The sequence below is a fragment of the Mauremys reevesii genome, linkage group 4 (genome assembly GCF_016161935.1).
Source record: "Mauremys reevesii isolate NIE-2019 linkage group 4, ASM1616193v1, whole genome shotgun sequence".
In the NCBI taxonomy this organism is placed as follows: domain Eukaryota; kingdom Metazoa; phylum Chordata; order Testudines; family Geoemydidae; genus Mauremys; species Mauremys reevesii.
The window spans coordinates 116,905,387-116,928,128 of record NC_052626.1 but is presented as its reverse complement, the minus strand read 5'-3'; the positions used below and the strand labels follow the sequence as shown (position 1 = coordinate 116,928,128).

The 22,742-nt window shown below is 45.9% G+C and overlaps 1 protein-coding gene across 4 annotated transcripts in view; it reads left to right on the top strand.

Moving 5' to 3' along the window:
• The window catches only part of LOC120403841 (NACHT, LRR and PYD domains-containing protein 3-like), a 47,797-nt gene extending 25,285 nt beyond the window's left edge, over window positions 1–22,512 (top strand). For 3 of the 4 annotated variants that reach the window (XM_039535644.1, XM_039535645.1, XM_039535643.1), the window contains 6 exons: window positions 2,943–3,113; window positions 4,548–4,718; window positions 7,952–8,122; window positions 9,200–9,373; window positions 14,483–14,653; window positions 21,003–22,512. In XM_039535644.1, coding sequence (XP_039391578.1) covers window positions 2,943–3,113; window positions 4,548–4,718; window positions 7,952–8,122; window positions 9,200–9,373; window positions 14,483–14,653; window positions 21,003–21,090 — 946 coding nt within the window. In that variant the 3' untranslated portion in view covers window positions 21,091–22,512. The remainder of the gene's footprint in view (window positions 1–2,942; window positions 3,114–4,547; window positions 4,719–7,951; window positions 8,123–9,199; window positions 9,374–14,482; window positions 14,654–21,002) is intronic. The other variant, XM_039535646.1, reaches the window with a different exon arrangement.
• Window positions 22,513–22,742: the final 230 nt, after the last annotated feature.

The window sequence follows — 22,742 nt, the reverse complement described above, 5'->3', positions numbered from 1 at the left end:
CTCCGGTGGACCTCCCGCAGGCACGCCTGTGGATGCTCCACCGGAGCCGCGGGACCAGCGGACCCTCCGCAGACACACCTGCGGGAGGTCCACCGGAGCCACGGGACCAGCGGACCCTCCGCAGGCACACCTGCGGGAGGTCCACCAGAGCCGCCTGCCGTCCTCCTGGTGACAGGCTGCCCCAAGCACGCGCTTGGCGCACTGGGGTCTGGAGCTGGCCCTGCCTCTGGGGCCTCAGGGCTGAGGTCAACCCCTATGTTAAGGTATCCTAACCTCTTCCAGTATAAAAGATTCTTGTGCTTTTTATCTTTTTTTTAAAAGCTCTAACTCCTCCATTGTTTACAGCAGACCTTAATAGTTGCCCATAGCGTGGTGTGGGAGGCAGAGGTGAAAGTGGTATGGATCAGTATGGCATACCGGTAAGAACCGGCTGCCAGTACCAGCCCGTAAACTACTGACATTAAAGTGCTGCTGTAGCAGTGCCGGACCCTACCGGCAGAGCTGCCAATGATGGGGAGAAAAAGGGGCAGCGGGCCTGGGGTTCCTGGCTGCTGCTACTTCTGCGGCAGAGGCTGGGAGTCCTGGGTCCTTTAAATTGCTGCCGGAGCCCTTGGGCCCTTCAAATCACCGCTGCAGCCCCTGAGCTCCTGGCTGCCGTGGCAACAGGAGCCATGAAGGGCTGGCTGGAGGAGTCTGATCTACAGCCCCGCCCCTTGTGCCCAAGGCCCCACGCCTTCTGGGGGCCCAGAGCTGCTCTCCCACCTTGCCTAGGACCCTGGCGTACTGGTAAATCGGGGCATTTACTTTCACCACTGGTTGGGTTAGAAGTGGATGAGAACCAGATTGCATGTTGGCTCTAGTGACTCATCATCTCTCCCGCCATGAGCATTGCATGAAGCAGGATCTCTCACAGTTACGTGGAAATGTGCAGGTGGGAGAGGGAGAAAGGACTAAGCTTTCCCATCATGCTCCAACCAACCCTGGGATCCAGCACATGTTGCCTGTGGCCCAGGGCCGCCCAGAGGATTCCGGGGGCCCGGGGTCTTCGGCGGCAGGGGGCCCTTCCGTTCTGGGACCCGCCGCCGAAGTGCCCCGAAGACCCGCGGCGGGCCTCCCCCCCCCCCGCCGAATTACCGCTGAAGCGGGACCCGCCACCGAAGCGCAGCCCGGTCTTCGGCGGTAATTCTGCGGCGGGGGGGGCCCCCGCTGTGGGTCTTCGGGGCACTTCGCCGGTGGGTCCTGGAAGGGAAGGGCCCCCCGCCGCCGAATTACCGCCGAAGACCGGGCTGAACTTCGGCGGCGGGTCCCGCTCTGTCTTCGGCGGTAATTCGCCAGCGGGGGGTCCTTCCGCCCCGGAGCGGAAGGACCCCCCGCCGGCGAAGACCGGGAGCAGAAGAAGCTCCTGTGCCCAGCCGCGCAAGAGTTTGCCGGGCCCCTCGGAGCGAGTGAGGGACCCCGCTCCAGGGGCCCCGAAAAACTCTGGTGGGGGCCCCTGTGGGGCTCGGGGCCTGGGGCAAATTGCCCCTCTTGCCCCCCCCTCTGGGCGGCCCTGCTGTGGCCCATACAACCCCCTCTCTTCCACCCCGAGATAACAGCCACCTTCTGCTGCAAGCTAATATGGCTAATACAGTGGCTCAGATGGTAGAAGTCTGTGCTTCAGTGCTGAAGGTTCAGTGCTGATGCAGTGATTGTTACAGAGATACACCATACAACTGGTTTTTGCCTTTGCCCTTTTAAAGAATAACTTTGGCAGTTACATACCAAAAGCATGTTATAAAAAAACATTATTGAAGTTGCAAAATCAAGTAGCTGAAAGTTAGGAAACACCAGAATGAAGGTTGTCTATGCATCCTTAATTTGGCCCCCTTGTGTTTGTGCATTATGAAAAATTTAGGGCTGTCAAACGATTAAAAAATGGATTATGATTAATTGCAGTTTTAATTGCACTGTTAAACAAAAACAGAATAGGATTTATTTAAATATTTTTGGATGTTTTTTATATTTTTATATATTGATTTCAATTACAAGGCAGACTACAAAGTGTACGGTGCTCACTTTACATTATTATTTTTTATTACAAATATTTGCACTGTAAAAAAGGTAACAAAAGTATTTTTCAATCCACCTCATACAAGTACTGTAGTGCAATCTCTATTGTGAAAGTGCAACTTACAAATATAGAGTATTTTTTTCACATAACTGCACTCAAAAATAAAACAATGTAAAATTTTAGAGCTTGCAAGTCCACTCAGTCCTATTTCTTGTTCAGCCAATCACTAAGACAAACAAGTTTGTTTGCATTTATAAATAAACCAGAATCTCTTCTCTGAACATCATTGTCTCATCCACACATTGAGACCCTGCAGTTCTGTCTCTTATCTGGCTCTGCATGTGGAACTGGAAGCATTTAAAAAAATCCTCCCATAGAGGTCCTGGACTTTAGTCTCTTTCTTACTTAGTAGCCTAAATTTGTCCTCCAGGACCTCTTTACTACCTTTCCCTATGTCATCCGTACATCTACCACTGCCACCAGCTCCTTCTCAGTACTGTACATAAGTCTATTGAGATGTCTTGAAGTCTGCAATCTTCATACCTAGCAGGCAATTGACCATCATCTCCCGATCATCACAAACCCCAAACTATCCATTTTTCTAATAACTGAACCCCCCATTACTGGTATCTGGCTATACTTAATAATTGGGGTTCCTTAGTGCAAGATACCATGACATCATGTGGAAGGAGAGTCCCAACTACTGGATTGTTTCACTCTGTTACAGCTTGATGTTCTCTTCCCCAAGACTTTCATCCTCCTCAGCACAACTCTAACCTTACAGAATAAAGAAAAAAAAATCTTTCTAGATGCTTCTTGACCTTAGTGAGTGAAACACAATGAATTGAGCAGAAATAAGTCATTTTCTTGTGTTTATCTCTGGCTGTTGCAGGTTGCAGAGTTGTGGTCTCACAACTGGTGGTTGTGGGTCTCTCTCCCACATGCTCCGTACCAACCAGACCCTCTCAGAACTGGAGCTGAAGTGGAATCGACTGGGAGATTCAGGAGTGAAACTGCTGTGTGAAGGGCTAAAATGTCAAAATAGCAGATTGCAAAAAATAGTGTAAGTACCAGCTGGTTTTCTGTAGTCTGAGTCTGCTATACCAAGCTACTTGGGAAGGTTGTGGAATACTTGTCATGAAAGGTTTTTAAGAGCAGGTTACACAAACACTTGCCAGGGATGGTCTAGGTTTACTTAACCCAGCCTCAGCACAGGGGGATGGAATCCTTGAGGTCCCTTCCAGCCCTACCTTTCTGTGACTGTGTCATACTGGTATTGTGTTTAACTTTTTTTTTTATTTGTGTGACAAGAGTACTCAGCGGGCCTAATGGAGCCTCACTTTGCTGGGCACTGAATGAACACTGAAAAGTAGATGTTTGTGGGGCACAGATCATCTCTCTTGGAGGCTTCTCCTCATGAGATATCACCACCGTTGCAGTCAGTGGAAGAACTTCAGCTAAGCTGGTTTAAAAGGAAGGGATCTAATGTCTTTTGTGAAGTGCCCTTTATTCTTGAACACACTCTCCTGCACCCTTAGGTCTGATAACTCAGGTTTGGTGATTTTCAGAGCATGCTGTAAGCCTCTATTTTCTTGAGCTTTCCCTCATTGGTATTAATAGTACCATAGCACCTAGGAGCCATAGTTTTGGACTGAGACTCCATTGTGCTAGGTGCTGTACAAACAGAACACTCAGCGGTTAGGGGGCTTTAGGATACTTGGTTAGGACAGTGGCTCTCAACCTTTCCAAGCTACTGAACCACTTTCAGGATTTGTCTTGTTTTAAAGTTTCACCTCACTTAAAAACTACTTGCTTACAAAAATCAGACATAAAAATACAAAAATGTCACAGCACACCATTACTGCAAAATTGCCGATTTTTCTCATTTTTATTATATAATTCTAAAATAAATCATTTGGAATATAAATATTGTACCTTGCATTTCAGTATATAATATATCGAGCAGTATAATAAACAAGTCATTCTCTGTATGAAACTGACTTTGTTAGTGCTTTTTATGTAGCCTGTTGTTAGAACTAGGCAAATATCTCAATGAGTTGATGTACCCCCTGGAAGACCTCTGTGTACTCTCAGGGGTATATGTACCCCTGGGTGAGAACCACTGGGTTAGGAAGTTATTGTTTTCTGATGGATGAATTACATGATAATTTAGGCAGAGAAGTGAGTGAATTAGAGGATGGATAAGTCTATATACTATGTTGACATATACCGAGATTATGTACTCGGGTGGCTAGCATGTGCCACTGCTGACTGTACTACCACAGCTGCATTAATTTGAGTGTGCTAGCTCTGCTCAAGTTAGCATGGGTACATCTGCACAAGCAGGGAATCACACCTCCAGCCCCATAGTGCAGACATAGCCTATGATTATCCCAGTACCACAGTACTGGCATGTTATTGCCTGGGAGTCCAGTGAGATGTTGACAGGACGGACAGAGTTAGTTATTTTTCATCTCTCTCTCTCTCTCTCCTGCAGATTGTGGGGTTGCGAACTTACAGCTGATTGCTGTGGGGAGCTCTCTTCTGTTCTTGCTACCAGAAAGACCCTGACTGAGGTTAACCTGAATTTAAATGAACTGGGCGATTCTGGTGTGAGGCGGCTGTGTACGGGGCTGAAACATCCAGACTGCAAACTGCAGAAATTGTGGTAAGAATTTTCATGTGCCCTTTAAGAATTTGACAGGATATGTGGCTGGTGTGTGTTGCCAGCTCCCTTAAGGCATCTGATATGTAGGACACCCTTCAGGTGTGTGCATGGGCGCCAACTTATATGGGCTCGTGGAGCTAAAGCCCCAGGAATATTTAAAATCAGGGGCTCTGCTCCACCAATACTTGGAGCTAGGTTTCGCCCCTTTAAATCCCAGCCGCGGCCGGGAATCAGAGGGCTCTGGGCTGCCCGCTGAGGCGGGGAGCCCACAGCCTTTTAAATCCCAGCCGCGGCCGGGAATCAGAGGGCTCTAGGCTGCCTGCAACCGCGGGGAGCCCAGAGCCCTTTAAATCTCAGCCGCGGCTGGGAATCAGAGGGCTCTGGGCTGCCTGCTGTGGCAGGGAGCCCAGAGCCCTTTAAATCCCAGCCGCGGCTGGGAATCAGAGGGCTCTGGGCTGCCCGCTGCTGCGGGGAGCCCAGAGCCTTTTAAATCCCAGCCGCGGCCGGGAATCAGAGGGCTCTGGGCTGCCCGCTGCTGCGGGGAGCCCAGAGCCCTTTAAATCCCAGCCGCGGCCGGGAATCAGAGGGCTCTGGGCTGCCTGCTGCGGCAGGGAGCCCAGAGCCCTTTAAATCCCAGCCACGGCCGGGAATCAGAGGGCTCTGGGCTGCCCGCTGCTGCGGGGAGCCCAGAGCCCTTTAAATCTCAGCCGCGGCCGGGAATCAGAGGGCTCTGGGATGCCTGCAACCGCGGGGAGCCCAGAGCCCTTTAAATCTCAGCCGCGGCTGGGAATCAGAGGGCTCCGGGCTGCCTGCAACCGCGGGGAGCCCAGAGCCCTTTAAATCTCAGCCGGGGCTGGGAATCGGAGGGCTCTGGGCTGCCCGCAGGGGCAGAGAGCCCAGAGCCCTTTGAATCCCAGCCACGGCGGCTGGGATTTAAAGGGCTCAGGGCTCCCCGCGGCTGCCAGCAGCTCAGAGCCCTTTGAATCCCAGCCCCTGGCCGCTGATTGCCCCCTCCCCAGACCTCTGCCCCAACTGCCCCCCAGGACCCCCACCCCCTATCTAAGCACCACTGGTCCTTGTCCCCCGTTACCCACTCCCGAGACAACTGCCCCTAACTGCCCCTTGGGACCCCAGCCCCTATCTAAGCCTCCCTTCTCCTTGTCCCCAACTGCCCCTCCAGAGACCCCACCCAACTTCCCCCCAGGACCCCACCCCCTACCTGTCCCCTGATAAACCTCCTAGACTCCCATGCCTATCCTACTGCTGCCTGTCCCCTGACTGCCCCTCCGAACCTCTGCCCCATCCAACCCCCCCTGCTCCTTGTCCCTTGACTGGCCCCTGGAACCCCCTACCCCTTCTCCAACCTTGTAATCTTGTGGCACTGACGCGTTGTAGCTTCATTTTATATCGGCTTACAGGGCGGGAGTGGGGGGGGGGGCACCACCATTTTGGGCCCCACCAAAAATTATACAAACCTGCCGCCTATGGGTGTGTGTATGTGTAGCTATGAGCCATCTGCCAATAACCTTCTATTCCCCCTTGTGGATGGGAGAGTCATGGTACAATCTGCTTTTCTACTCTCTGCCCTCTTGGAGGAGCCAGTGAGCTTCAGATTCTCTCTGTCAGTGTGCACTCGCCTTCCTGAACCCTCCTGAGGAGGGAGGTCACTGGGGCCTCACTGTGCTGGGTGGAAGGAAATGCAGCAGCTCCTTCTGAGATTATCTGTTGCTGATGGTTCCACTTCTCCCCTCCACACTCCCTTGCAGGGAGTCGGCCTTGTCCAATTCAGAGTGGGAAGGGTTGGGAGAGCAAATGAGTAAATCATGCATGAAGGCACAAGGAGGGGGGGTCATATCTTACTGAAGGATGTTTGCTTTAGAGCAGTGATGCCCTGACACATCCAATTAGCCCATGGAAAAGTCTTCTCACAGATATCTTAGTAGCTCTGTCACTTGGGACATTAAAAACTGCTCACTGGAAAGCATCTTGTAGGGAAAAATCTTTCATTAGCAGGGGGTAACCAGGTTAGCTAATGGAGGCTGTTGATTTACAAGCCAGGGGCAACTCATGGGAGGGGCGAAGTGGGTCATGTGACTGCCAGCATGGCCCACACTGGCCCCTCCCCTAGGCTCCAAATCTAATGTTCTGGGGAGAAGAGGAAGGGGTAATGACAGATCACTCTGCCTCCCACACAAAACTTTGATATGAAACAGCCACAACCAGAGGCAGCCTCTGCCATTTGCTGGGATGGAGTGGCTGTACCCAACTTCTTTGAAGTACATGGGTGATATCTGTATTAATTTTGTCTGTGTGAGAGTTTGACTATTGTATTGCTTACTAAATGACTGTAGATGGCCCCAATTGCTGGTACTCAAATGGAGGATGGAAATGTTAATTCCTTTGAAGTTCACCTCCACCAGTGTGGAATCAGGGGATCTGGCTGGGTGAATGAGGTCCCATTTTGTAAGCTCCATGGGGTCCAGGCAGGATGACTTGCATGAAGAGCTTGAAAGTGTATAAAAGCTGAGCCTCTGAGGCAGAGGATGCAGGCTGTAAGGTTCCCAGGAGAACAAGATGTGGGGAGGGGTAATCAAGGCTATGTCAGGCCTACATCAGTTATGAGGGAGATGCTAAACTTAGGTAAGCGTGTATAGGGTTTTATAGTTTTAACTCTTCCTCCCAGTTTATCTTCCTATGGATGGATAAATAATACTTTGTTTCAAACAAGCTGTTCAGAGTCACTACATCTTCATAATGATCTAGGCCCCCGAAGGGAAGCCTATAGCAGGGGCCAAAACCCAGTTAGATGGTCAGCAGGAGTGCAGTTAGTGGTTGACTTTTTCTGACCATGAAATGACATCTCTCAGAGGAAATGACTGTGGGGTGGAGAGAGGAACGAATGGGAGGAACCACGGGTTGGTCATAAATCTATCCTAAATTTTGGCTGTCTGTGGAAAGGGCTAGGGTCAGTGCTGCTTAGACAGGAAGTCAAACTCCAAACTTTTTTGTTAACTGGCCAATGGCAGAACTTTGAGGTTTAGACAGCTGGGCCATTCTTAATGCTGATTGGACAACAGTGAAGGGTGAGTGATGTGGCTTAAGTGGGAAGCCACAATCAAGCTGGCTTCTTATTAGTCTCAATGCTCGTTGGCTAGGGAGATGGGCTAGAAGGCAATATTACTACTTAAAACAAAAGCTGTGATCATGTCCTCTCTGTGCTTTTCTCTCTGCAGGTTAGATAAGTGCGGTCTCACAGCCAGTTGTTGTGGGGTGCTCTCCTCTGTTCTCAGCACCAGCCAGACTTTGATAGAACTGAGCCTGAACTTGAATAAACTGGGTGATTCAGGGGTGAAGCAATTGTGTAAGGGACTGAAACATCCAGACTGTAAACTGCAGACACTGGGGTAAGCGTTTACAGGCTTTACTTTTATGTGAAGAGTTTGCAGGTCATGTGTGATGCCATTTCCCTTCAGGTACACAGAGATTCCAAAAGCTGAGAATGTCTCCAGCACTAGACAAATCACTGGCCTGCAACATGGGTGCAGCCTGTAAGACGTTATTCTGTTTGAAAATCATGGATTTTAAAAAGATAGTCCTGAATTGAAGAGCTGGATCTGAAACTCCTTAATCTTGGGTTTAACTATTATTCTCATGCACCAAAGGAATCCACTAGCTTGGGTATGAGACTGATGGACTGGGGATAATGCTGCCTACAAAAGCCACAGAGGGCATTGAAACTCTTAGAATTGTATCACGCAAATTCTTTACCCTATATAAGCCCTGAACTCCATCACAGTCATGCATCCGACGAAAGCTTATGCTCCAATACGTCTGTTAGTCTATAAGGTGCCACTGGACTCTTTGCTGCTATCACAGTCTGAGACATCTATCTCTGTGTTATAGTCAATAGTTCTCTGTGTCTTTCAGCTTGTGGGGGGAGGGAAGAACCTGCTAATTTGGAGGTTTAATTGGCAATCCTTTCTCTACTGAACTGCTCGCTCCTTCCTCCTCCTCCATACACAGACATCAGGAATTCATACCTGTCCCTTAGGGTTAGTGGTGCAGTTGGAATCCTGCACTCCAGTTGCAGATGAGGCACGCTACCTTAAAAATGTTAAAGATCTGGTCCCCACCCTATCAGAGATCATTGTGGACCAATGGACACCTCTCAGAGGCACTGAGTGGAGGGGCTGAAGTCCTAGCAGTTATCAGGGTCAAGTGGCTGGACTTGACTCTTCCCCTACTCTCGGCCCCAAGTCTCATAACACTATATTCTGTGCTCCAGACCTATGCTTCTGTTTTATGTAGCAATTTAATACACTGCTTGCAGTCTTTACAACATCCTGCAAGAGCAATATGATTTAATCCACACTTCCAGAATGAATAAACTCTTTCTAGACTCCCATTGACATCAGTAGATAAAAACTGATCAGGGAAGAAATTAGAAGTAATTTTCCTCCTTATGTTTTTGGTTCCTGCAGTTTGTTTAGCTGTGATCTCACAGCTGATTGTTGCGGGGATCTCTCTTCTGCTCTTGGTGTAAATCAGGTCCTGACAGAGCTGGACCTGAAGTGGAATCACCAACTGGGAGATACAGGAGTGAAGGTGCTTTGTGACAGACTGAAACATCCAAGCTGCAGACTTAAGAAAATAAGGTCAGTAACAGCTGTGTCTGTTAATTAGTCTGTGCCTGTTAAAATAATGCCATCATAATTTTAGCTCATTCTATTAGCATTACAGTACTACAATGCATGCACTACCAACGCTGGACTAGCACCACTACCCGTCATGGGGAAGGGGAGAGAGACCCACTGCTGTACTGTTCGGCCATATTTTACCAGATAAAAAAATGGCTAGAGAACCAGTGGTGAATGTCTCATGCCAACTGATTGCAGCATACAGATTTATTTATTTATTTATTTATTAAAACTCTTAACCTTGGTTGTGTGGGATGCCATGAAAAGTTTTTTACCTCTGCCATAGCATCCGCAAAATCTCAGACAGGTTAGTTCCCGGTGATAGATAGTCTGATAAATCCAGCCTGTCTCATTTTAGCAGCAGATCTGAGTCCTTCCTGTTGTGAAGAAATTATTTTGCACACAAGATTGATCAAATTAAGGACTGACCCTCTGCTTCTGTAGTGGCAGAACAAGGTCTTGAGGAAACAAATTGTCTTCTGCTAGAGTTTCAGCCAGTGATGCTCCCTCAGGTACTGGAGGTGTTGAGCGAGTGATGTTTCAGCCTGTGCTTTGAATCTATGGCCTTCCAGGCTGGTGAAGGCCTCTGAGGAAGTACTTTGGTCCCTCATTTATGGAGATTGTCAACACCTCTCTTAGAGAGGCCAGGCTGCCTGTTGCTTTGAAGGAGGCATTACTCAATACTGACAATCTTGCTAATTATTCAACAGAATCATAGAATATTAGGGCTGAAAAAGACCATAGGAGGCCATCCAGTCCAACCCCCTGCTCAAAGCAGGACAAACAACAACTAAATCATCCCAGCCAGGGCTTTGTCAAGCCAGGCCTTAAAAACCTCTAAAAATGGAGATTCCATCACCTCCCTAGGTAACCCTTTCCAGTGCTTCACCACCCTCCTAGTGAAATAGTGTTTCCTAATATCCAGTCTAGACCTCCCCCACTGCAACTTGACACCATTGCTCCTTGTTCTGTCATCTGCCATCGCTGAGAACAGCCGAGCTCCATCCTCTTTGGAACCCCCTTCAGGTAGTTGAAGGCTGCTATCAAATGCCCCCTCACTTTTCTCTTCTGCAGACTAAATAAGCCTAGTTCCCTCGGCCTCTCCTCATAAGTCATGTGCCCCAGCCTCCTAATAATTTCTGCTGCCCTCCACTGGACTCTGTCCAATTTGTCCACATCCTTTCTGTATTGGGTGGCCCAAAACTGAAAGCAATACTCCAGATGTGGCCTCACCTGTGCCACATAAAGGGGAATAATCACTTCCCTTGATCTGCTGGCAATGCTCCTACTAATGCTATGCCATTAGCCTTCTTGGCAACAAGGGCACACGGCTGACTCATATCCACCTTCTCATCCACTGTAATCTCCAGGTTGCTTTATTCAGAACTGCTGTTTAGCCAGTTGGTCCCCAGTCTGTATCGGTGGATGGGATTCTTCCATCCTATGTGCAGGACTCTGCACTTGTCCTTGTTGAACCTCATCAGATTTCTTTTGACTCAATCCTCCAATTTGTCTAGGTCACTCTGGACCCTATTCCTACCCTCCAGCATATCTACCTCTGCCCCCAGTTTAGTGTCCTCTGTGAACTTGCTGAGGGTGCAATTCATCCCATCATCCAGATAATTAATAAAGATGTTGAACAAAACTGGCCCCAGGACCGACCGCTAGGGCACTCTGCTTGATACCGGCTGCCAGCTAGACATTGAACCATTGATTACTACCCGTTGAGCCCAGGTATCTTTCCTTTTTTGGATAAGATTGTGGGGGAGGTTGTGGTGAGACAACTCACAATATCTAAATGCCCGTGATCTCCCTGACCCTTGTCAATCTTGGCATAGACCTGGCTTGGTCACAGAATGCCTGGATGGAAGTGAATGGAGGCTGCTCTTCAGTGGTTTCATTCTTTTCCCTCAGATCTCAACAATAGTTGTGGGCAATTGCTCCTTTTCTGTTACCCGCACAAATTCTCTGTCACTCACATACTGTAGGGGCACCCACCTTTACCTGTTTTTAGGCTTCAGGCATAACCCTGTTAATTTAAATACCCACCCATACCCAATTCCTAGGGCTCATGATGTAACTTCCAGTGGGTTTGCAGGATCTTTTACCAGTGAAAGAGCCTTACACAGTAATATCCTTACTCAATTTATTAACAATTATCAACCAAGCAGAATACACATGCTAAGCATACAATGCTATCCTCACCAGTCCCGATCAGGCAGGCAAACTTTCCCTGTTGGCCAGGCAAGGTCAGTCGCATCTGGGTTCTGGTTGCTGCACGTCACAGTCCTGCAGAGGATCCTTGGCAGCTCTGGTCTTAGGCTGTGTTTTGGGGGTTAGTTCTTCTTCCAGGTCTTTCCTTCTTATTAATCTTCTGTTCCTTCTTTTCCCCTCTTCTGGTCTTCTTGGACCCCAGTTTGTATAGTGAAATTTGAGTCCTGCTTAGCTATACCTTAACCAATTACTTTACTACATTTTTACTAACCAATCCTAACATATTGTAACATAATTCTCTAACCAGTTATATCCCACCACCTTCATTGATTTACATCTAGAAAAATTAAATATACAGCAAACAGAAACAATTAAAGAACCAGACACAGATCATACAGACAAACAATATGGAAGTGGGGACCATAATGACAAAACAATAAAGAAATGGGGATTTCACAGCCCCAACTATTGATAAGTGATTTCTTGTCAGACAGAATGTATCAAATCAAGTTTTTCTTTAACCATCTTAAGATCTGTTTCTTTATCTGGTGATAGTGGCTGCCATTAGGACTGGGTCTCTTTTTTAACAGCCTGATTTTACACTATTTTAATCTAATTTAGATAGAATGAGAGGATGTGACTTTCTGCTACTCAGCTAATAGCTGCTGCTCTTTCACTCTGGCTGCAGACAAAGGCCATAGGCTTTTAGGCCTTACAATATGGCTACAGGCCTTATAATATGCTACAGGAAAAGGGCCTGATCCTTACAGTTTCCTGAAGAGCTCTCAGGTGTGGGGTGCCATGTGGGGCCATTCTGTCACCCCTCTTGTTCAGTGTCAAGGGGGCAGTGAGGAGGGTCTAGTGAGGAGGCATGGGGTTTGGTGTTTTCAGTATTCTGATGACATCCCGCCGCAAGTCTTTCTCTCATCTAACTCAGATGATGCAGTTCAGTGCTTCAGCCAGAATCTAGACTAGATTGTGGCATGAATGGGAGCAAGCTGGCAGAAGCTTAACCCAGACAAGACTGAGGTGATGATGGTAGGTTGGGGGAAGCAGAACGGGGACGTGTTTGAGATAATATCAATTCCTATGATTGAAGGAGTATGTCTGCTGTTAGTTTCTAGGGCTTGTAACTTAGGGATAGTTCTAGACCCCAGCTCCTGTTTGACGATCATGTTACAGCAGTGACTCAGTAAGCTTTCTATCATCTGTGTCTAGCTAGCAGGTTACAACCCTTCCTTTTGGATGTAGGCCTTGCCATTGCTATTCATACTTCTGTTCTCTCAAAATCAGACTATTACAATATGCTCTGTGGGGTTACACCTTAACCCACTGAGAGTCTAAAGCTGGTGTAGAACAGAGTATCTCTCTCGGGAGCACATGACACCGGAGCTACAGGATCTCCACTGGCTGCCCTTTGGTCTCCAGGTGGAGTTTCAAACTGTGGATTATGACCTGTAAAGAGTTACAAGGCCTAGGACTGGTCTGCCTGAGGGATCACCTCTATCCCTAGGCCAGATGCCACAGCCATGCTCAGCAGAGGCGCCTCAGCTGGATCCCTCTTTATAAAAGAATGGGGGTGGCTGGCAGACCCTTCTCTGGTGGGCTCTGGGACTTGCTGCCCCTGCTCGGTTGGAAATAGCCTGAATTGGGTGACTTTCTGGGTATGCTGCAAAACACATGTGTAGGGTCTTTGCAGAGGGCTGAAGATGTGCTTCCCAGAACGATAAAGGGGTGGAAAGGAGTTTTTGTAAGTGGCCGAGTTCCTGTTGAAATGATTACTTGACTGCTGCTGCTGGTGGTTTGTTAGGGCATGTCAAGCCTTGGATAGGTGCCTTTTTTCAATGATTAATTAAATGGAAATAAAGGAAATTAGCAACATATGATCAGGAAGGAATCCAAATATACACGTTGAGAGAGGTGCTGAAAAGACCTGTGCACTTTACTAGCACTTCCCCACTTTTTTCATTTGGATGTAATAACGTTTGCTCCAAGTGTGCAAAGATAACAAAGATATTGTGGATCCCCAAAAAACCCAAAGAATACTGCAGTAGTACAACCAAGGCATGTACATCATTGCTGCACTCAGTTGGGCCTCTTTACACTTAGATTTGCTTTGATACAATTCATTTCAGTCGGCGTTTTTGTCAAGTCTCACACCAATCTAGAGTCTTTACATAGAGGTAACTGGATGTAACATACACAGAGGAAACAAGATGTAAGCTAAAGTAGTGTTTAAATATGTTTCTCTCATTAAAACAAGGAGTGCTGGTTTTCAACAATTACTCACTGCCACAAAACTTCGGTAATGTAGTGTTAAGGGTCACTGCTGGTGTTTTGCATCCTTCCAAAATGTCAAATGCACCTTTGAAAACCAAGAGATAAAGAATGAGGTACATAGTCATCGGGTAGCTTGTCTGTGGGTGTGAGGGATGTTGACTCCTGCAACACAAGGCTCACAGTTTTAGCAATGAGGAACATTTCTGGAGAAAGAGCTGATACAGAAGCTGTGACTCCATCTACTTAACCAGAAGGGAACAAGAGTTCTGTGGAGCAATCAGAGAGGTTTAGGCCAGTTTTCTAGCCACATCCTTCTGTAGGTTGATTCCCCAGCCCTTTGTCATGACATATAGTCAACGCCTCATTCACAGAATGTTCACTTGTGCAATACATGGAAAATGACTTAACAGGTGCATATGGCAAGGAATCCACTGAGAGGACTTTTGTTGTTTACTCTCACATGGCTTCCCTTATCTCTACATCCAGGAATAAGAATCTGTCTAGACACCTATTGATGCAGTGGGAGAAAGAAATAAGGAGTAACTTCCCTCTCAATATTTTTGCCTCTTGTAGATTTTCTTGGTGCAATCTTACAGCTGATTGTTGTAGCGATCTCTCCACTGTTCTCAGTACAAATCCGATCCTGACAGAGCTGGACCTCGGGGAGAACAACCTGGGATATTCAGGTGTGAAGCTGCTGTGTGAAAAACTGAAAGACCAAAATTGCAAGCTCAGGAAAATAAGGTAAGTAACAACCGGCTTCCTTTGGTGTCTTTTTAAAATCATACAAACCTGATTCTAGCTTTTGCTACTAGGATTGCAGTATTACAATGGATACACTACCAACCCTCGATCAGCACCGCTAACCTACATGTGGAAGAGAAGAGAGAGACACGGCTGTGTTGATCAGCCATCTTTTGGCAGACCAAAAGTGGGATCATGTCCTAGTTTTTAGTACATGAGGTTCTAACATCAAAATCTGCTCCATTTATATTTTCTTCAGAAAGGCAGATGCGGAAAGCAAGTCTGGGATCCTGTCATCATTTAAAACAACCCTCTTCCTTCATTCCTCTCATTTACCACTGTCAAGGTTCCTTCCCCACTCTGAACTTTAGGGTACAGATGTGGGGACCTGCATGAAAACCTCTAAGCTTAATTATCAGCTTAGATCTGCTTTTGCTGCCACCACCCAAATAGTCTGAGTCATTTGGGAAACTCTGTCTTCCACCACAAAACTTTTCCCTCCCTGGGTAGCCTTGAGAGACTCCTCTACCAATTCCCTGGTGAACACCGATCCAAACCCCTTGGATCTTAAAACAAGGAGGAATTAATCATTCCCCCCTGCCCTTTCCCCCCACCAATTCCTGGTGAGTCCAGATCCAGTCCCCTTGGATCTTAAAACAAGGAAAAATCAATCAGGTTCTTAAAAAGAAGGCTTTTAATTAAAGAAAGAAAAGTAAAAATCATCTCTGTAAAATCAGAATGGAAAATAACTTTACAGGGTAATCAGATTCAAAGAGCCCAGAGAAACCGTACTCAGAGAGTAATTATTAATGGTTCCCAATCCTGCTGGAAAGGTATAACAAGTGAGGTTCCGCAGGGGCCTGTTTTGGGACTGGCTCTGTTCAATATCTTCATCAACGACTTAGATATTGGTATAGAAAGTAAGCTTATTAAGTTTGCAGATGATACCAAACTGGGAGGGATTGCAACTGCTTTGGAGGACAGGGTCTTAATTTAAAATGATCTAGACAAATTGGAGAAATGGTCTGAGATAAACAGGATGAAGTTTAACAAAGACAAATGCAAAGTGCTCCACTTAGGAAGGAAAAATCAGTTTCACACATACAGAATGGGAAGAGACTGTCTAGGAAGGAGTACGGCAGAAAGGGATCTAAGGGTTATAGTGGACCACAAGCTAAATATGAGTCAACAGTGTGATGCTGTTGCAAAAGAAGCAAACTACGGTTATCTAGCCAGTTATGCACCCACCTTATAGTAGCCCCATCTAAACTGTATTTGCCTAGTTTATCGATAAGAATATCATGCAAGACTGTATCAAATGCCTTACTAAAGTCTAGGTATACTATATCCACCATTTCTCCCTTATCCACAAGACTTGTTATCCTATCAAAGAAAGCTGTCAGATTGGTTTGACACGATTTGTTCTTTATAAATCCATGCTGGCTATTCCTTATCACCTTACTACCTTCCAAGTGTTTGCCGGTGATTTCCTTAATTACTTGCTCCATTATCTTCCCTGGCACAGAAGTTAAACTAACTGGTCTGTAGTTTCCTGGGTTGTTTTTATTTCCCTTTTTATAGATGGGCACTATATTTGCCCTTTTCCAGTCTTCTGGAATCTCTCCCGTCTCCCAAAGATAATAGCTAGACGCTCAGATACCTCCTCCATTAGCTCCTTGAGTATTCTAGGATGCATTTCATCAGGTCCTGGTGACTTGCAGGCATCTAACTTTTCTAAGTGATTTTTACCTTGTTCTTTTTTATTTTATCTTCCAAACCTACCCCCTTTCTATTAGCATTCACTATGTTAGGCATTCCTTCAGACTTCTCGGTGAAGACCGAAACAAAGAAGTCATTAAGCATCTCTCCCATTTCCAAGTTTCCTGTTACTGTTTCTCCCTCCTCACTGAGCAGTGGACCTACCCTGTCCTCGGTCTTCCTCTTGCTTCTAATATATTGATAAAAAGTCTTCTTGTTTCCCTTTATTCCCGTAGCTAGTTTGAGCTCATTTTGTGCCTTTGCCTTTCTAATCTTCCCCTGCATTCCTCTGTTGTTTGCCTATATTCATCCTTTGTAATCTGTCCTAGTTTCCATTTTTTATATGACTCCTTTTTAGTTTTTAGATCATGCAAGATCTCGTGGTTAAGCCAAGGTGGTCTTTTGCCACATTTTCTATCTTTCCTACCCAGCGGAATAGCTTGCTTTTGGGCCCTTAATAGTGTCCCTTTGAAAAACTGCCAACTCTCCTCAGTTGTTTTTCCCCTCAGTCTTGATTCCCATGGGACCTTACCTATCAGCTCTCTGAGCTTACCAAAATCCGCCTTCCTGAAATCCATTGTCTCTATTTTGCTGTACTCCCTTCTACCCTTCCTTAGAATTGCAAACTCTATGATTTCATGATCACTTTCACCCAAGCTGCCTTCTACTTTCAAATTCTCAATGAGTTCCTCCCTATTTGTTAAAATCAAGTCTAGAACAGCTTCCCTCTTAGTAGCTTTTCCAACCTTCTGAAATAAAAAGTTGTCTGCAATGCAGTCCAAGAACTTATTGGATAGTCTGTGCCCCGCTGTGTTATTTTCCCAACATATATCTGGATAGTTGAAGTCCCCCATCACCACCAAATCTTGGGCTTTGGATGATTTTGTTAGTTGTTTAAAAAAAGCCTCATCCACCTCTTCCACCTGGTTAGGTGGCCTGTAGTAGACCCCTAGCATGACATCACCCTTGTTTTTTACCGCTTTTAGCCTAACCCAGAGACTCTCAACACTCTTGTCTCCTATGTCCATCTCCACCTCAGATGGACTCAGATAAATGGAGATAAGTTCTGTGGAGACTTTGGGCTAGTACAATTATTGATCCATTTTTGCCTCCTGGGGTGGTTTTTTTAATGTAATATTAAAGCTGAAAAGTTAAGTTCTTAAAGTTTAGGAAATGCCAGAATTGAAGTTGCTTTTGCAACGTTAATTCAGCCTCCTGGTGTGTAGGCATCATGATAAAACCTTTAATTATGTGATCACAGATTCTTTTTATTTTTCTACAGGCTCCTTGCCTCATTAAGTGCACAGGATAGATAGTGTTACTGAATGGATAGTCATTCAATATCCCTTGTTAGCATTCTAATAGACATGTTCAAAGTATATAATCTTTTTTTAAGATATGGTTTTCTTTTGAGACTTCTTTGAGGAAAAAAGAACAACTTGTAATGTGTGTCCCTCTTGTACATATGTCAGAGTTTAGGCTGTATAGTAGTTTATGAAGCCTTATGTGTTGTGGAAGGAGGATAGTAATAGTTAAGAATTAATACATTTTAGAGAAACAAAAGTGTTTATTTTGTTTTTATTTCCTAGCTTTTCAGCACTGGAGAAAAATGTTAAAGCAGAACAGAGCAACCTTAACTAACAGTGCAAAAAGATTTTTTTTTTAAATGTGGGAATTTCCCTAGTCTTTAAGGTGACTGTATAAATTGGAGATGAAAAATGAAATCCAAATCTGCTTGGTAAAGAATGTTGGCAATACAGCGAACATGGCAGCAGCTGTCTGTGCTGTGTCAACAATGGAAAATCTTGACATCTGATTAAGTGTGGCCAGTGTGACTACTGTAATAGCCATCCAAACATGCCATAAAAGGCACCATGTCATCCATGGAAGGGAGCTATAAAGTCTTGGAAATGGGTATACATTGACTTTGCAGGAAAAAACCAAGCAAATGATCTTTATTCTTGCTAGCCAGAGGTAGTTCACATGACAACCTCCTCTTCTGGAAAAACACCTGAAGTGGTTTGCGATACATTTGCCACCTACTTGCGGAGTTCATTTCAGATAATGGTCCACAGTTTATTTCTGAGGCCTTCCAGACATTTCTATGGCAAAATTCTGTGAAACATGCTAGGTCAGCTACCTGCCACCCAGCCTCAAATGGCCTAGCAGAGTGTTTTGTGCCATCACTGAAACAAGGATTACCCAAAAGTGGTAGGAAATTTGCAAAGCCCAAGTGGCAAGGATCTCCTGTTCTCATATAGGTCAACCCCCCAGTCTACCACTCAAAACTCCCAGTAGAGTTGTTTTTAAGATGTCAGTTACGTACTAGACCAGACTCATTGAGAGCACTCCATGAAAGACAGCAAACAGGGGAAAACCCACAGCATCATAATCCTGACAGGTTTGTCTGCCAAAGGCAGGCAATGTTGGTACAAAATTACAGGGGCAGAAGAACAAGTGGGGGAAAAGGTGTGGTAAAGCAAATATTGGGACCAGTGAGAGGTAAAAGGAGAGATAATGAAGAGGCACATTGACCAACTATTATCAATATTATCAGCCCAGCACAGTTACAGCCTCTGAAGTTAGAAAAAAATATGACAGGTGTTGTTAGCCAGAGGAAGAGGGAGGAGTTGGTACCAGACAGTGTTAGGAAAGGGGGACAGCAAAAGGTGCTCCTGCTGGGGGTGAGCCAAACTTGCTCTTCCTGACTAGCACCCACCAGCTGAAGGGAAATCACAGACCTCCCAGAAAGGTAAACTTGTGATTTTTTGTTTTGTTTTGTTTACTATGTTTGTTATTTAGGAATTTATGTGGGGTAGTGAAAACTGTGGTAACATTGCAAGCTATCGCTAAGGTTGTAAAGCAGGGGTAGGCAACCTATGGCATGGGTGCTGAAGGCGGCATGTGAGCTGATTTTCCGCGGCACTCACACTGCCCGGGTCCTGGCCACCAGTCAGGGGGCTCTGCATTTTAATTTAATTTTAAATGAAGCTTCTTAAACATTTTAAAAACCTTATTTACTTTACATACAACAATAGTTTAGTTATATATTACAGACTTATAGAAAGAGACCTTCTTAAAAACGTTCAAATGTATTAGTGGCACGCGAAACCTTGAATCAGAGTGAATAAATGAAGACCCGGCACACCACTGCTGAAAGGTTGCCGACCCCTGTTGTAAAGGGTTTCCTTGTCCAGCTTGCAGCCTAGAGGGACTCTGTAGGGAAGCATGTGATCTGGGCCTTGAGCAGCTGATCTGTAAAGAGCCAGCCTAGAGCATGGTGGGGTGAGTTGTGCCTCTCTGCCTTAGGGAGCAGCCTGGCGTCTCTCTTTCTCTCTCTGTTGATTCTTCTGCAGTAGGGTTCTGGATTTTAAGAAATGTTACATTGTCCAATGCTCCAGAAAGACTATTTTGTTTTTATTTAACTTCTGTTTGCATGCCATGAACAGAACACTCTTGTAGGGGAAGTTTAGTTTAATTTTGCTGGGGACCCTCTGTGGAGGGTTTTATGGCCTCAGGAAAATAAAGTTTCCCTTATCCATATAGAAGGAGCTTTACTGGCATGGCCCATCTTTGTTATTCTGACTCTATGCTCAATAAAGACTGAGGGGTGAAGTGTGGTGTGTGTGAGAGAGAGATGAAGTCCTGGGAGGGCTAAAATTACTTCGGGGAAACACTTTCTTGAGTTTGACCTATTTCTCAGCTGAATAAGTCTGTTTCTGAGTCTTTGTTCTCAGGACTTTGTTTATGGGGGCAGAGTTGAGTTACATGGATAGGCTTATATGTGCAACTCCACACTTAAAAATGCTTTGGTTTCTTTTAAATTTAATCATAACTGAATTTCCTGGGTTTTTAGTTGTTGTTTTGTTAGCAAAGTCCTCAGAAGTAACTAAGGTAAAAACGTATCTTTTCTTTCAACCTTAACTCCAGATTAAGGAAATTGTTAGGTTTTAAACACTTTTAAAAATTCTTAACATGCATTGGAAGCCAAATATGCTGTAAAACCCTTTAAACACCACAGGGCTTTGGGAATGGGAGAACAAGGCGCATGGAACATAAAGTCACTGTGAGGCAGGAAAAGGGGGAACCCTTGGGAGTTCAGTGCTGTAGCTGACTCCTCAAATGGCCTTTGAGAGCCAACGTTCCTCCTCTGTCATTAACCTCTTCCTGCTCCATTCTAACATTTTTGGGACCTTCTTGAGACTGTAGAAGGTCAGTGGGAACCATGATGCTGATGTAGAAATGTATAAAAGAGGTGACTTGAAATAGTCAGGTGAAGGGTTGCAGAAGTTGCTGGGGCTAGGGGAAGATAGAACCATCTGATGTGCTGCAAGTACAGGCTCAGGTACCAGATGAAGGGATACTACATACCTTTTCAGGAGGAAGGCCCAGAGATTTTTGCAGAATTTGTGCAATGACTAAATGCCCTCACTTGCATAGTTGCTGAATACGCATTTCCTTTCTTATTGAATTAAATAGTGTGTGTGGTATGTTGCCCTTCCAAGGGACTGTGTACTCAGGGAGCATTTGAATTGGGAGCTGGATCTCTCCTTTTGTATCTAATAAAATTAATACTTTTTTCATCCCCCAGGTTGCGGTATAGCAATACGAGTGAAGAAATCAGAAGAGAGCTGAGCGCTGTGGAAACAATGAACCCTCATCTGGTCATACAGCTATAATGTTGTGCAGCCCAAGAAGGGCAACAGTTAACTTATCTTCAGGGTGTTAAGGATTGTTTCCACTGGGTGGAGCAATTGATAATATGGGAAGTATACTGCAATCTTGTTTGTTTAAAAAAAAAAAAAGGCAGAGTTTTGTTTGCCTGATCATGGTAAGAGGAAAAACAGCATGCCATTCCGTGCTAGGAAATCCCCAAGTCTGCTATGTAGGGACTTGTGCCCAAGAAGCCCTGTCTCTTTGATTCCTCTCAGGGTCGTGTTCACAACTTCTGCTGGCTTGCTCACTCCAACACATACAGCCTGCAGGCAGTATCCTAATCCCTGCATTTGTATGGTTTTTTTCCCCATAGATTTTATTTTTTTCCTGCCTTATTTTTAAAATAGAAATTCAAGTCTTTGGAGACTGTGCAGCTGCAGCTACTCTCAGATGTTACATGATACTTCTGTAATGTGATGCTCAAAGCAGTGCCTCTCCATCACTGGCAGCAATGGTGGGAGTGGTTACAGCCGTGTGGTAAATCATCACATTAGTTAAGCACTGATTTGGACAAAGCATGGTCAACTATACTTTCCTTCACTACTACTGCCCCAAGGCACTGAGAGAGATACCGGCTGCTCCAATCCCCAGAAGAGTGTGTAGCACGTGACTGGATCAGTATATGAGTGGCTCAGTCTGCTGTGGAGGAGGATGATGACTTCCCTGATGACTTTTAGCCCAGTGGTTAATACCCACCTGGGATGGTGGAGAGCTCCAGTTCAGGCCCCCTTCTCCCCCTCACGTGGAGAGGGATTTAAACAAGGATCTTCCACCTTTCAGGGGAGCATTCTAGCCACTGGACTATGGGACAATCTCAGAAGGGGCTCCCTCAGTCCTTCCTGTTGAAGATGTTCCACGTTAAGTAAGTAAGTAAATAAATATTAAGTAAATAAATATTAAGTTAGAATATTTCTATGCATACTGGTTAGGGGCACTCCCCTGAGAAAGGGCTGATCTCTTTTCAAATGCCTTCTGCCTGTCAGGTGGAAGGGGGACTTGAACAGGAGGTCCCTCACATGCAGGTGAGTACCCTATCCTCTAGGCTAATGGCTTTGGGGGTGGGGTGTCTCCTCCTGGTTTTGTTTCAGCCTCCGCATGTGACAGTGGCCAAACACATAGCTTCTCCCAGTTCACAGATCACAAGCAGAGAAGTCCAGACTACAGGGAGACACCTAAGTGCCTATCTCCAAGAGAGAGGCAAGTCTTAGCTCACATCCTTCTTGGTAGCATCTCCCATTGGCTAGTGTAAGTGCCTCCCCCGGCAATGCTGGTTTTGTGGAACGCAGTCTAAAGCACCTCTCCCCGCCCCCCATTCATTGTATTGGGAGCCTAGGTGCTGAACTCGGGCTTTGTGGATCACAGTGTTCTTCCTGTGATTCCACGGTGCTTAGTGTCTGTGTCCATTGTTTGCCTGATCATGGTAAGAGGAAAAACAGCATGCCATTCCGTGCTAGGAAATCCCCAAGTCTGCTATGTAGGGACTTGTGCCCAAGAAGCCCTGTCTCTTTGATTCCTCTCAGGGTCGTGTTCACAACTTCTGCTGGCTTGCTCACTCCAACACATACAGCCTGCAGGCAGTATCCTAATCCCTGCATTTGTATGGTTTTTTTCCCCA